The sequence below is a fragment of the Bison bison genome, unplaced genomic scaffold (genome assembly GCF_000754665.1).
Source record: "Bison bison bison isolate TAMUID 2011002044 unplaced genomic scaffold, Bison_UMD1.0 scf7180017864495, whole genome shotgun sequence".
Classification (NCBI taxonomy): domain Eukaryota; kingdom Metazoa; phylum Chordata; class Mammalia; order Artiodactyla; family Bovidae; genus Bison; species Bison bison.
This window is the reverse complement of record NW_011495054.1, coordinates 596,372-610,711: the sequence shown is the minus strand read 5'-3', so window position 1 is coordinate 610,711 and position 14,340 is coordinate 596,372. Positions and strand designations below refer to the sequence as shown.

Here is a 14,340-nt window from a genome sequence, read left to right as displayed (position 1 = left end):
AGAAGGAAATGGCAACCCACTCCAGTGTTCTTGCCTGGAGAATCCCAGGGACAGGGGAGCTTGGTGGGCTGCCGTCTATGGGGTCGCACAGAGTCGGACACGACTGAAGTGACTTAGCAGCAGCAGCAGTAGAGTGACCCAGTGGCTGACAGCATTATGGACGGCTCTTCCACCTTCTCATGATCACTCTGGAACCTGCTCATTTTTTTAGCTGCCCTACAGACTCAAAAAGAATAAAAACTTTGAAAACCTACACACTGTACTTCTAGAAGCATGGTGTCTCAAGATCTGTAGCTTCAAGAGATTAGTCTTATCTGATGTGGAAACTCATACTTGTCCTCTGTGATGTTTTTAACAGTAAATGACAGACCCCACTCATTTGATTTTTCTCCCAGTTGACTTTCCATCTTCAGTTCGAATACATTTATTGACCAAAATGGCAGACATTGAGTGAGTATTTATTTTCCGGTTTTGTTTTCCTGCTTTCCCTTTGTTCTTTGTTTCTACTTGTTTAGGATCAACGGTTTGGTCTAAATCATTCATACTTGGTGGAGTCTAGTTTTGGGTGGGATTACTGAACCAAGCGGGGGGAAGGGTATGAGCTGCTTTTTTAAAGCACAGGGGTTAAGCAAGGACAGGTACAGCTCAGTTACATATTTGAGATAAAGGCCTCTCCTTCAGCCTCAGAGGCTGGGTCCACCCTTGTTCTCCACGTGCTCTTGTTATTTGGGAGGTCTGCTTTAGTTCAAACATCTAGGTTGTTTGGGGACAGCCAGCTATCCAGCTGTTATTAAGGCATTTTGGCATATGAAAGCATATTGCAGGGAAAGTAAACATAAACTCAATTTTCCACTTTGGCTGCTTCAGTAAACACAGTTATTAGCCCCCAGTGAAGCTGGCAGCTCTCATCTGAGTGGACAAAAAGCACTGGGTTCAAAATAGACATCCACATCAGCCAGCTCCAATTCACCATCACTGGTATTCACACGTACCAATTAGGTCACTTCTTACTGCTATACTGTGAATTGCAGTTTTACTTTCAGTAGCTGGGCACTTGAAAAGGTTGCAAGATAAATACCAGTGTCTTGCTTTATTGACTAGACCACAGAACCACAGATATGGCAAACCAAACTTCCCAGTGAATTAGGAGAAAGGAAACTTAATTAAAATCCTTCTCAATGCATTTTGTAGGTGAAGAAATAATCCCTAGTCACACGCATTTTGCATATTCACATAGAGCTTCAACAAAGTTAAGTTCAGATCACTGCTACTGGTAACAATTTTTTAAAAAATTTTTACTTTGAATCAGATTTATGAATGAATATTTGAGGCAGCAAAGAAAATGTCAGGGAACACAAAAGATTGCTGCCTGGGATGAATTTCCATTCCCTCCTTCCAGCCCTGCAGCCGACTGTAGGTCTGATTGCTATTGTTCTTTGGTCAGAAGGCAGCTGCCGTGCTGTTCTCTCTCCTTACTTCGATTTGCTTTCTTTTAGGTACAGACTTGCTGTTGGCACCAGTGAGAAGATTCAGCTGAGTTCCCTCATTGCCGCTTTTCAAGTCACCAGAGACCTGATTGTCACTGAGGCCTAGATGCCGGGGACCACACGCTGCCAACTAACTCTCAGGCCCAGAAGTGACAGGAGAGCAGGGGACACAAGTGAACAGCTGCCTGGGCTGGCTGTTTACACAGTCACCCCCACCTGTGTAAAATTGTTCCAGGCATGGATGGGCAGACATTTAAATACTGTTTGTGGCTGTTTGGAGCAGGGCTGTACAAAGCAGTTTTAAAGTCCAGCTCTCTTATTGCACTATGCGTGTGTGTCTTACAAGGGAACAAAGCAAAACCCATTTTTAGCCTTAAGGCTTTTACCCTTCAGTTGCTTGGATGATAGGAAATTGGCGTACCCTATTTGGAACATCAGGCTTTCAAATCTAATACGGCCCAAGTATCTTCCAACACAAGGTAAAAAGAACATCACCAAAGTCACGTTTGTAAATCTAATCTGTGCTATACTTTAAATAGGTGTCAATGGGTTTCTGGCCCAAGCCATTATGCTTTTATAAAATGAACTCAATTTTCTTCCTTTAAAACCTGGCCTTTTTATTTTTGCTCTTGAAGTAGAATAATTGCTTGCCAGTTCCTAATTATAGTGTGGACAGGAGAGAAAACGTTTGAAGTGATGCCACTGGGGCCAGAGATCATCCAACACTGACTTGTTTAACCCAGGGCACATGAGATGAAGCCTGACTAAGCCTGCCAGTGCTGAAAGGATTGGAACTCTTCGTATTTAAATAGAAGACAGTTTATCTGCAAGCATTTGTGCTGCATCTGTGACAGGGTTCTGCACAGTAAAAATAAAGCAGCTTACTTACTGTTTAAGTGACTCCTCTTTCCTTAGCCGGCTACACAGAGGCTGACTTGTTCGACTTGCATTTATATGAAAAAGCCGCCTCCGACCCTGATTATCACAGAATTAACTTTCTCTGGAGGCTGTTCTTTATAAAGGTGTCTAATTCTTATACTGTCAAAAGGGAGAAGTTGGTTACACCCATCACTCAGGTGGGCCTTGTCTGAAGCTAATGGTCTGGGGGTGGGGGTGGGGGATTGTCTCAAGGTAGCTGCCCAGGGCCTCTCAGACTACACCGTATATGATATTTCAAGATGAACACGAAATCTAAATGCTGCCCGATCTAGTCCCACTTGTTTTAAAAGGTGACTTTTTTTTTTTCTTAATGGAAAAAATGAAACGGTGAGCCAAAAGCTTTCTACCTTTTTTCCTTCAATGAAAGCCTCTCATCCTGAAAACAAAAGTTTTTCTTTTAGCAACAAAGGCAGCAGAGGAGAGGCTCCTCTACCTTTTCAACACGCTTTTTCATAATACACAGGCCTCTACAAAGCACCTAGTAAGAAAGCCAAAGGATAAGATGTTGCATTTCTTTTAAAATAATTTAAAATATATTAAATTTTCCAAAGGCAGATTTTGTTTGAATGAGGTGTCTTGATTAGATAACTATACACCACTGAAGGAGAACAGTACTTTTAAGGAGCTAGTTGTGTTTAGGGGCAGAGTTGAGACTGGCTGATGAGTCCAATGAGTTGAAGCAGTCAAGTCAGATCTCGTACAGAAGAAAATCAGCTGAAATGATGACACCAATTCTTCACACAATTAAGGAGACATCTTCACAACTGTTGAAATTGAGTACTATGGTTTTTAGATACCATTGACAAAAACACAGCTGTACCTTAACATCTGTTGAGGAAATACAAATAAATATGCTAACTGGCAAACAACTGACAGATAACTCAGTAGCCACTGGGACAGTCATGCAGTTGAGGAATACGTTCTGTGTAACCCGACACACAAATCTGACACCTCCGGCACATGCACACCATTATTTAAAAAAAAAAGCCAAATCTACTAGCAGGAGCACGGCCTCTTGAGTCACCTGGACTTGAGCTGACAGTGCCTCCCACCAGACATCTCTATGACACCTGTCCTGAGGGCCAGAGGGGAGCAGGGAGAAGGAAAGCCCTTGCTCACTCACATCAGAGCCGCTCTGACCAGCAGGACAGAACCAAGGCCTCTTCTGCATCTGGATCAGTGACAGACACTTAGCAGAAGCCACACTCCAGTCAAGGGAGTGGGAACTTTCCTGCTGCCACAGAGGCGAGGCCCAGGCGCTCCTCTCTGTGAAACCACTCCTTAACTGCACTTGGAATTAAAATGACCAGAGGGCCCAGCACTGCTGTGCGTAAGTGGACTGAAGGTAAAGCTCAGGCTCCATCACTCTGTCCCTCTTCTAAGACTGACACTCTTGTGTCCTGGGGAAGAGACCCCGGCGGGTCCACTGGAATCTGGCTTTGCTACATTCTGTTCACAGCTTCCCAAATAGAAATTGTATTTCAAGCCAAGGCCAGATGTTTGGCCCATTATTCCACCTACTCCTTTGTCAGGAAGATTTATCCTGCTACAAAGAAAACAAGTAAGACTATGGAGACTGGGTTAGAAAGTCCTGTACGTGAGGAACTCTTTCATTTTCTTGGGGATTGGCAGTGCTAGCACTTGGTATGTCGTGAGGAAACTTCGCAGGGCTTTCCGGCATAAGTGCTTCAGTGATGACAGGACCCGAGGAGCCGTCCAGAACTGGACGTGGCCGTCCCTTGTCCTGAAATGAAACGAAAGACAGACCTAGGAGTTGTCTTTTCACCGTGACAGTTATTAACGTTTCTACTGACTTGCACTGGCAGGAGACTGCAGAGAGTGAAATGCAACCTGGACCTTGGAAATACATGTGAAGGGTGTGGCGCTGAATAATTAAGGCTGCCGAGAGCACTAAGAGAACTCTAGACACCTCCGAGTCCAAAGTGCTATCTCTGGGAGTACAGGCCTTTATAAATCATTCTATGGCTTCAAATGTAATGGGGCAGAGTGCCACTTACTGCATTACAGATGTTCCCTGTCAGGTGGTCTCTGCCCCAAATGGTTTCCCATATAAATTCTGCATCATCTTAATTTCTGTTTCCTTGCAGACTTGGCCTGTTTGGTAGCATGAATTGTAGATTTTTCATTACATTTAGGTTAAATATTAAAAGTGAATGATAAACTACACTGGCAGAAGTAAATATTAGAATTTTATGTAATCTCAGATTTCCTTACAGCCGTCCTCATAGGCAAGAAAATTCTAGATGCTTTCTTTCCTTAAAAAGCTGCATGGAATACTCAGCAGAAATTGCTACCCATCTGTTCAGCTAACAGATACATACCCTGTGGCAATAACTCCACCATGTGGAAAAAATGTGCAGCAAAGACCATTGGTCATAGGAGCAAATGCAATCGGAGTCTTCAGTTCCAGGGCCCAGATCCTGAGGAGCCTGGAGGAGAATGGGACACGTCAGCAGGCCTGAGGTCAGACCCTGAAGGTGATGGTACAAGTCCTTTCAAGCACTTGGCTCTGAGGCTGCGTAAAGAGGTTTCTCTTCATTACCTGTCATCTGCCACCGTGGCGAGGTACAAGCCTTCGGGGGAGAAGCACACAGATCTCAGGGAGCTGATGTGGACGTCGCTATCATCCATGGGGGGGTTGAGCTGGGTGTGGCTGAGGAGAAGGACACAGGACAGTAGGCGGGCCTGGAGTTTCGGCCACCCTCCACCCTTCAGTGTCCCAGGCAGGAGGCCAAACTGCCTCGGCCACCAAGAGGTTCCAGACATGTCTTAGATCCTATGTGGAAAACCTGGGGATTTGCAGACTGGGTAAAAGACAACTGGAAACAAGTGCATTTCATAGCTCCAGTGTCTCATGGAGAGGGCTGAAGAGCTACCAACACTCCCCGTGCTAATTTCCTTATGCAAAGTAGGTCAGCCCTCACTTGTATGCCCCAGTACAAACTGAAAGTCTTTTTTAGGCTAAGATACATGATAATTATAGGACTACCTATTATTTGCTTCAGAAAACAACAGAGACAAAGGGGAAAAGGAGACCAAGTTGGTGAGAATATGAAAACTCACTTTGGAAATAACAGTTTCGATAAGAGGATCATTCTGAACCTGTTACTACAGTTATTAGTAAATGGAAAAAAAGAGTCACTGTGAGGTTTCATAATGCTGAATCCAAGCAATACAGTGAGCCTCCGATCACAGGAGACTTGAAGGCACTGGGGGCTCATTTGAGAACTTCACTGACAAACACCGCCGCACACCAGTGCCTTAGAATAAGCAGGACCGCACTGGGTCCTGCACCAAGACAGGTTTCTCATCGGTTACCCCACCAGGAAGCTGAAGCAGGGGAGTGGTCCTTACTGGAGTGATCGCAGCCGCTCGCCGGTGTAGGGGTCCCACATGATCACATTGGTATCGTAAGAAGCTGTGACGAGCAAGGCAGAGTCAGGGGAGAAGTCACAAGACACCACACTGCTCTGGTGGCCCTCTAGCTTCCGGATTAACGTGTAGGAACGCATGCTCCACAGAAAGACCTGTGGGAAGAGCAGGTGCCTGGTCACGGTGGAGACAGCACTCAGGACATGACCAGCGAGGGGAAGGTACAGCCCTGCCTCTCCCAGCTCGACAGCCAGGGGAAGCCAAGCTCTCTACCCGCTCTTCCACGTTTCTTCCAGTGTGTGTCATTTGGGCTTAAATAAAGTGACGGGTCTGAATTCTTGAGACGCCTAAGCAAGGGACATGCTCAAGACACTTACTTTAAGGGAGATAAACTGACTGACCTTAGGAAGATGGCTGCCAACATGGCTCAGGGGAGGCATCTGGGTTCTGCTTCTGAGCTCTCTTACCAAGTAGGGCAATGCATGCTGAAGACCTAAGCCAGTGCTATCTTGCCCTTTCACTTAAAACTAAAAACAGGTGTCAGAGGTGAATTCCAGGGCACCCAACAGAGCCATCTGACACCCCGCTTTGGTTTACAGGACCAGAGAAATCTGCCCCAGAGCTGTAGGTCTGATCTAGCTCATTAACTTAAAACTTCTGAGAATCATTAAAAGAATAATTTTTTTCTTTCCTTTAAGAAAACTCATTTTCACCTAGTTCCAAACCTCAAATCAATGATTAACCTCCTGGGCTGTACCAAATAGTGGACTCTTAACTTTCCCAAGTCAGTCACAGCAACCAACAGCCCGATGCAGATACAAAACTCAAACGGTTTCCAAACTGTTCCTGGGTTTCCAGTACTTTTCTTATAAGAGATAGGATTTCAGGACAAAGTTCAAGAAGGTTCTATATATTTTATGATTTGAAATGGAAATCCTAATCAGATGGATTCAGATTAGATGGTTCGAAGGAAATATGGATCCAAGTGTGGGTTGCAACTTTTAAAATCTTAGACTTTGAGGGGGAAAGACATTTAAAAAGCACCACTTTCCCATCTTGTGAAGGCACCACTTTCCCATCTTGTGAAGGCAAACGGCCCTTCAGTGGTGCAGCGGGTCCGTGTCACAATGCAAATCAGAAGGCAGGCGTGCAGGAGGGGCCTCAGTGGGCAGCGCAGCTCCCGCTGGGGTGGATCTGCAGGCGAGTTTCAAGGACACTGGCTCGCTTACCCTCCCACACACAGGCCTCCACGTCTCATGGAACTGAAGCAACACAGCATAGGGCACCCCTAGTTTGAGACTCACCGACTTCTCTCCGGCCGCGGAACATAGCATGCTGCAGTCTGGTGAGATGGAGCAGCAGTAAACCCACTGCAGGTGGCCCGATAACACCTGAATCTGTTTACCTGGCAGAGAAGTCGGAGCACACAGTTAGCCAACTCCCTGAACCACAAAGCAGGAAGCCCCAAAACCAGTGGTGTTGGCCCCCCTACCTGCTGTATCCAATGGTTCTCCAGCAGCTGAGCCCACACTCCCCCCTTTTTATTTGGAAGACAATCGCTTTATAATATTGTGTTGCTTTCTGCCATACATCAACATGAATCTGCCACAGGTATATATATGTCCCCGCCCTCTTGAACCTCCTTCCCACCCCATCCCACCCACTCTGGACTGTCACAGAGCATAGGTTTGAGCTCCCTGAGTCATACAGAAAATTTCCACTGGCTATCTCTTCTACATATGGTAGTGTATCTGTTTCCATGTTACTCTGTCCATTCATCCCACCCTCTCCTCCCCCACTGTGTTCACAAGTCTGTTCTCTGTCTACATCTCCACTGCTGCCCTGCAAATAGGTTTTATCAGTACCATCTTTCTAGATTTGGGCTCCTTTTTTAATGCAGAGACATATGACAAGACTTGTCATTTAAATGCCTGAAATCTATTAACGTGACATTACAATGCCCACAGGAAATCATTACCAACTGCTTCACCAAAATCCACAAGGTCAATGGGATAAGGGCTGGCCACAGATTAGATTGGACACATTCCTTTTATAGCAGACTATTCTTTTCAGGTCCTCCAACCACCTGGATTACTCTGAAGCATCCTCCCAAATTTGAGACCTTCAATTCTGTCATTCATGCTCTGTAATGGCTTCCCCCGGTTACAGGATCCCACTCTCCACACCTCGCCAGTGGTGCAGGGTCATTAGGGCCACGTGCTCTGAGGCAGGCAAACTTGGGCTTGAACCCTGGCTCCACTGTCTACTCAGTGCATTATGCTGGGACACTCATTTCATCTCTCCAGGTCTCCATTTTGGGAAAAAATCAAATGCCCATCAACAGAGGAACGGATGGACAAAGGGTAGTATTCCATCTGTTAAGTCACATGAAATTAAGGAACTAGATTTTCTATGGAGTGTTTAATTTAAAAAAAAAAAAAAAAGGCAAGATGCAAAAAAATGTAAAAAATGAGATTCCATTTTTGTGAGACAATGACCCCCAAATCCATAAATGGAAACGTGAGTGTCTGAATAGATTATGTAAGTATAGAGAAAAACATGGAAGGAAACGTGGAAGGCTCTTAGCATGGGTGACAGCACTACAGGGGGGATCATGGAGGAATGCAGTTGAGGGGAGGGTGAGACCGCTTAGGGGGAGAAACCCCAACAAGGGGGGGGCAAATGTCTATGGTCATATATATGCATTTATGAGTTTATGTGTATGTGTGAGTATACATTGGAAATAAAATTTTTTAAAGTCAGTCATGGTTTCTTTAGCTGTAAGAAGTGCACCTGCCCCCGGGTAGGTGTGAGTGAATATATCAAGGCAGGGTAGCATGGCAGGGCCGGGTAGAGACACAACTCTAGCCCTTCTCTCCTTGAAAAGCCCTAGTAATTGGCCTAGGCCATTCTGCCCACTCTCGGTCCCCTCCCCCTCCTTCCTTGGTGGTGGCCAGCTGCCTGTGGACACACATTATAAATGGTGCTGCCTCTGAGCAGTGTTCCCAGTCTGCAGGCCCACCTCGGACCACGCAACTACAAGCTCCACAGCAACAGGCAGAAGAGGCTCCAGGGCTGTCTGGGTGATGAGATGCCTCCAGGGAAGGCCACCACAAGCACCTCCTTAGTTGTCTGACAAGCTAGCAGGCTTGTTTCTGAGAGGAAAGGGACAGGTAAGCTGGAGCTGCAATAGTCACGACTCGGACTTTGCACTGTCAGGGGGACAAGTGCGCTCTTCACGGGCCACGTCGCCACTTCCTCTTTCTGCCACCTCCCTCCACACCCACGTCCCTGTCCACATGAGGGAGAAATATCCTGGAAATAAATTCCTCTTCCCTGTGTCACCATTCCAGCTAAGGATCAACACCAGAGATGAATGGAATTCTTCATCAGGCCACTCCTGGATACTGTTCTGCTTAAAGGAGAAATGAACACCCTGCTCCGCCCCACCCCTAGCCTGAGAGAATTCTTCTAACCTAGATTCTTTCTAACTGTATCTCTAACAGGAAGTACCCAACATGGATGATTTCTTCTCAATCACTGGTTCTCAACCCAGGGAGACTGTGGCCCTCCATGTGAAAACCAGGCAATGTCTGGAGACATTTTTGGTTGTTACCACTGGAAAAGGTGCTACTGGCATCTCATGGGTACGAGAAGTATACTGCTCCACAATCGAGCACCCAAAGGTTGGCCCATAACAAAGAATTATCTAGCCCAAAGTGCAAGAGTGCCAGAGCTGAGAAAACCTATTCTATACCATGTATTTTCATCAGCGGTGAAAACTGGTTCTTGATGGTCAGAAAAATCTTACCTTTTTTATGTACAAAGCATAGATAAGCATTCAGCACCTGAACAGATACACAGTGTATCTCTGTATCTCTGGTATGAAAATCTCCCAGGTGGTGGGGGAGGTGGTGACTAGGAAAAGTATGTCTAAAAAGTCTCCTTAGGAGGCACTAACAGAAAAAAGGTTAAGAAACACTGTTCTGGATAAAATGACACTGGTCAAGCAGAGAGGGGGGCAAATAAAGAGTATATGGGGGCTTCCAAGTCATCCCTTCACTTCCATACCATGTTTATTCAGATCCCAGATGCGAAGAGTCTTATCCCGAGATGCAGAAACCAAAATCAAACTGCCACTGGGTGTGAAGCTCAGATCTCTCACGACATCCTGGTGGCCGGAAAGATTCAAAAGCAGGAGCCCTAGCGTGAGAGAGCGGGGCACTAAGTCAGGGGGAGAGGAAGCCCTGGTCCTCGGGTCACGGCCACACCCCTCAGTCAACAGGCCGTCCCTGATCAGAATGTGCAAGCGAGCCCTGGGGTCCTTGATCCCAGCCAGAAATGACCTACCTGTCTGTACCTCCCAAATCTTGATCTGCCCATCGTTGAGCCCAGTAGCAAGGATCAGGCAAGAGACATCTGGCACCTGCGGATGGTGGCGAGCCCAGAGTTTCTTGCTGGGTGGAGAAGGCCATGGGCTGAAGGCCAAGCCCCAGACAATCTGCCCACAGTCCAGTGTCTTCTCCTTTGGGCTGCCTCGCCCTTTTGTCTCATTTTTGCTGCTTCGGCTTTTGGCTTCAAACCCTTTAGGGATGCTAGGGAAAGCAGAAGAGTTCTTAATGAATCTGAAACTGCCAAGTCAACCAATCTTTCACTCTGGGGCATCTAAGCCTTTGAAGTTCTAGAAACAACTTTGGTGAATTCTAGCATGACTTTCGGAGAAGGCAATGGCAACCCACTCCAGTACTCTTGTCTGGAAAATCCCACTGGTGGAGGAGCCTGGTAGGCTGCAGTCCATGGGGTCGATAAGAGTCAGACATGACTGAGCGACTTCACTTTCACTTTTCACTTTCATGCATTGGAGAAGGAAATGGCAACCCACTCCAGTGTTCTTGCCTGGAGAATCCCAGGGACCGGGGAGCCTGGTGGGCTTCCGTCTATGGGGTCGCACAGAGTTGGACACGACTGAAGCGACTTAGCAGCAGCAGCAACATGACTTCTCTTCTTGTTTCTTTTTAGAATGCTTGTAACAGGGACTTCACTGGCCGTGGCTCATTCCACTTCTGACAGCCCTGCAGTGGCGTGACCTGCCTTGTGGGAGAACTAGATCATAGATGCTCCAGGGAGTCATTCTCTTCTTTGGAAAGTTTTCCTGGGTTTTGGTGCATGGAAGGAGAGAGACATTCAGTGTTCCTCATGAGAAAGAAAGCATGCTGTAGGTCTGGAACTAGGACAGAACTTAGAGCCTGATTACGCATTTGCTACTCTTCTGCCTTGTAGCATTCCTTTATCTCTAGCTTAGAAAGCACCCTAGGAGCAGAAAAATAAACCCCTTTCTGGACAACAGTTTGCGTGAAAGTGAAGTCGCTCAGTCGTGTCCAACTCTTTTGCGGAGTCACATAACTATAGCCTACTAGGCTCCTCCATCCATGGGATTTTCCAGGCAAGAGTACCGGAGTGGGTTGCCATTTCCTTCTCTAGGGGATTTCTTCCCAATCCAGGGATTGAACCCGGATCTCCTGCATTGTAGGCAGACGCTTTACCGTCTGAGCCACCAGGGAAGCCCAACAGTTTGCTTAATACACGTGATTTCCACCTTCCCTCACTTTGCTCTGATCCATGAGTGGGGCTCTTTCATTTCTTTTCTGATGACTCTTCCAGCCCAGGAACCAGTCAGCAGGGCATCAAGGAAAGAACTCAGAGCTGTTCACAGGTACGCCGACCTCAAAGATGCTGTAGCCCAAGCCTTGCCTTTTACCTTCTACTTATGCTGAAACACAGGCCTAGACAAGCTAAATAAGACTCTGTCCCTAAGAAACAGGGCCCTGCCCACACTCTGCCTCACATAACTCTCAAAGGAACAAGCAATTAAATTGCCCTGCAGTTCAGCCCGCAAACGCAGTTTCTGGTCTGTGGTATACTTTATCAGTGCAAGTACTCAGTCCTGCTTTTCTACCTGACTCTGACCACACTCTTGGGTTTATCAAACTGAAGGAATGGTGATGATAAAGCTGGAACTCATTTCCATGAAAAATCCTATAGTCGACGCACATGCAGCTGAACCTCTTTCTGTATTACATTTGTTCCCCAAAAGTTAGGTAAATCATACTTTTGTCAATCACGTGGTTGAAATATATTAAAGAATTTTAACCAAGTTCACCTACAAAACTGGCAGCAAGAGACTGAGGCCAGTGTAGGTTCTTTCAGCTCTGGAAACCCTATTATTCCATAGCAGAGGCTGGCAGGGAGTGCCCAGGTAGGCAGTCCGTTTTGCATATGAAGTCTGCTTGTTTGCCTGCATCTCATCGAGGGTTGCTTAGACCCTCTAGCAGCAGAGCTGACTTGTCCTGATGGAGACATATGCCCCCAAAGCCAAAATATTTACTATCTGGGCCTTTAAAGAAAAAGTTTGCTAACTCCCGGTCTAAATGGCCAAATGTGCTCTGAAAATTTGTCATTCTGACACAACACCTGAGTATGACAGTGAACTTCTTTTCAATGAAGGCCACCCAGTGCACACGTGGCCCCAGACAGGCCGACACATGCACTTCAAAGACCTGCCCGGCTCTGACTTGGGAGCCCGAGTTGGCCATAGAGCTCTGCAGGACAGCTTGGAACCTCCAAAGTTACCTTTTATTTCTTTTATAAAATCCTAACTTCTGTATTTGAATTAAGAGATGCATCCGTAGCTACTTTACTCCAAAGGAATTAAGGTACATTTATATATTAATTCATTTTAACATCATAGATTCTCTAGAACAAGATATTAAAATCTCCATGCTTGGGATAGAGATAACTTTCCCAGGGCCACAGAATTGCAGGCAGAATCAGAGCCAAGTCTTGGGTGTCCCAGCCTAGTGTCCAGCAAATGCCTTGGACTTCAGAGTCTGCAATGAATTCAAAGGGTGAGCCACATGGAAGGTAGGGGGTAGCTGGGGACCCGGGTAGAGTCATTAGAACTTAAATTCATCAAAATTAAAGTGTCTGAAAATGTTATTTCTAAAAGTAGTACATTATTTCGTTAATATCAATTATTTGCTCAATCTTGAAAGCACTGTATGATTTCTTAAGTGTGTAACAATCCTAACAAGAATATAAAGGACTCAGATTTTCTCTTTTAAAGAACTTTAAAAATAACAATTATTTCAAACTATAAAAATAATAGTGGAAAATGGGGAAATTTTGGAGATGAGAAAATTATAAAAATTACCCAGATCCTAATAACAAAGATCCGTCTAGTCAAAGCAATGGTTTTTCTAGTAGTCACGTATGGATGTGAGAGTTGGACTATAAAGAAAGCTGAGCACTGAGAATTGCTGCTTGAACTGTGGTGTTGGAGAAGATCTCATGGACTGTAGCCTACCAGACTCCTCCATCCATGGGATTTTCCAGGCAAGAATACTAGAGTGGGTTGCCATTTCCTTCTTCAGGGGAACTTCCCGACCCAGGGACTGAACCCAGGTCTCCTGCACTGTAGGCAGGCACTTTACCGTCTGAGCCACAAGGGAAGCCCAATAACAAAGATCCGTCTAGTCAAAGCTATAGTTTTTCTAGTAGTCATGTATGGATGTGAGAGTTGGACTATAAAGAAAGCTGAGCACTGAGAATTGCTGCTTGAACTGTGGTGTTGGAGAAGACTCTTGAGAGTCCCTTGGATTGCAAGGAGATCCAACCAGTCCATCCTAAAGGAAATCGGCCCTGAATATTCACTGGAAAGACTGATGCTGAAGCTAAAACTCCAACACTTTGGCCACCTGATGCGAAGAACTGACTCATTGGAAAAGACCCTGATGCTGGGGAGGATTGAAGGTGGGAGAAGAAGGGGACGACAGAGGATGAGATGGTTGGATGGCATCACTGACTCAATGGACACGAGTTTGAACAAACTCCGGAAGATGGCGAAGGACAGGGAAGCCTGGCGTGCTACAGTCCATGGGGTTGCAAAGAGTCGGACGCAACTGAACACCACTCTAACCACAGTAAGCACTGTACCATGAATTCTTATTTATGTATATACATGTTTTTCAAAAACAAATTTGGGATCATACTGCATAGAGTTTCATAGCTTGCTTTTCTGAGTAAGCCTTATACTGTAAATATTTCCTCAAGTTATTACTCTTCAAAATATATGGTTTTTCCCTAAAATAAGTAACATGCCATTTAACACGCTAAACAATATTCCCTCCATTATATTAAACAAAAGATACACAAAAAGGGCTAATGCTCAAATTTCTATTTTCCCTAATTAATATGGGAAAGTTATATTTATGTCTAGTAATATACATATCTCCAGTACTCCTGCCTGAAAAATCCCATGGACAGAGGAGCCTGGAAGGCTGCAGTCCATGGGGTCGCTAAGAGTCGGACCTGACTGAGAGACTTCACTTTCACTTTTTATTTTCATGCATTGGAGAAGGAAATGGCAACCCACTCCAGTGTTCTTGCCTGGAGAATCCCAGGGACGGGGGAGCCTGGTGGGTTGCCGTCTATGGGGTTGCACAGAGTCGGACACGACTGAAGC

The 14,340-nt window shown here is 45.8% G+C and overlaps 2 protein-coding genes across 3 annotated transcripts in view; one reads left to right on the top strand and one right to left on the bottom strand.

Annotated features, from left to right (window-relative positions):
• RFC5 (replication factor C (activator 1) 5, 36.5kDa) overlaps positions 1-2,380 on the top strand; it is a 10,833-nt gene extending 8,453 nt beyond the window's left edge. Inside the window, exons 10-11 of one of the 2 annotated variants that reach the window (XM_010828537.1) lie at positions 396-450; positions 1,497-2,380. In XM_010828537.1, coding sequence (XP_010826839.1) covers positions 396-450; positions 1,497-1,593 — 152 coding nt within the window. In that variant the 3' untranslated portion in view covers positions 1,594-2,380. The remainder of the gene's footprint in view (positions 1-395; positions 451-1,496) is intronic. The other variant, XM_010828538.1, reaches the window with a different exon arrangement.
• Positions 2,381-3,170: 790 nt separating this feature from the next.
• Positions 3,171-14,340, bottom strand: part of WSB2 (WD repeat and SOCS box containing 2) — a 16,441-nt gene continuing 5,271 nt past the window's right edge. The window contains exons 2-8 of the mRNA XM_010828539.1: positions 10,170-10,414; positions 9,891-10,022; positions 7,124-7,224; positions 5,802-5,974; positions 4,990-5,100; positions 4,769-4,876; positions 3,171-4,170 (exon numbers count right to left, since the gene is read on the bottom strand). Coding sequence (XP_010826841.1) covers positions 4,008-4,170; positions 4,769-4,876; positions 4,990-5,100; positions 5,802-5,974; positions 7,124-7,224; positions 9,891-10,022; positions 10,170-10,414 — 1,033 coding nt within the window. The 3' untranslated portion in view covers positions 3,171-4,007. The remainder of the gene's footprint in view (positions 4,171-4,768; positions 4,877-4,989; positions 5,101-5,801; positions 5,975-7,123; positions 7,225-9,890; positions 10,023-10,169; positions 10,415-14,340) is intronic.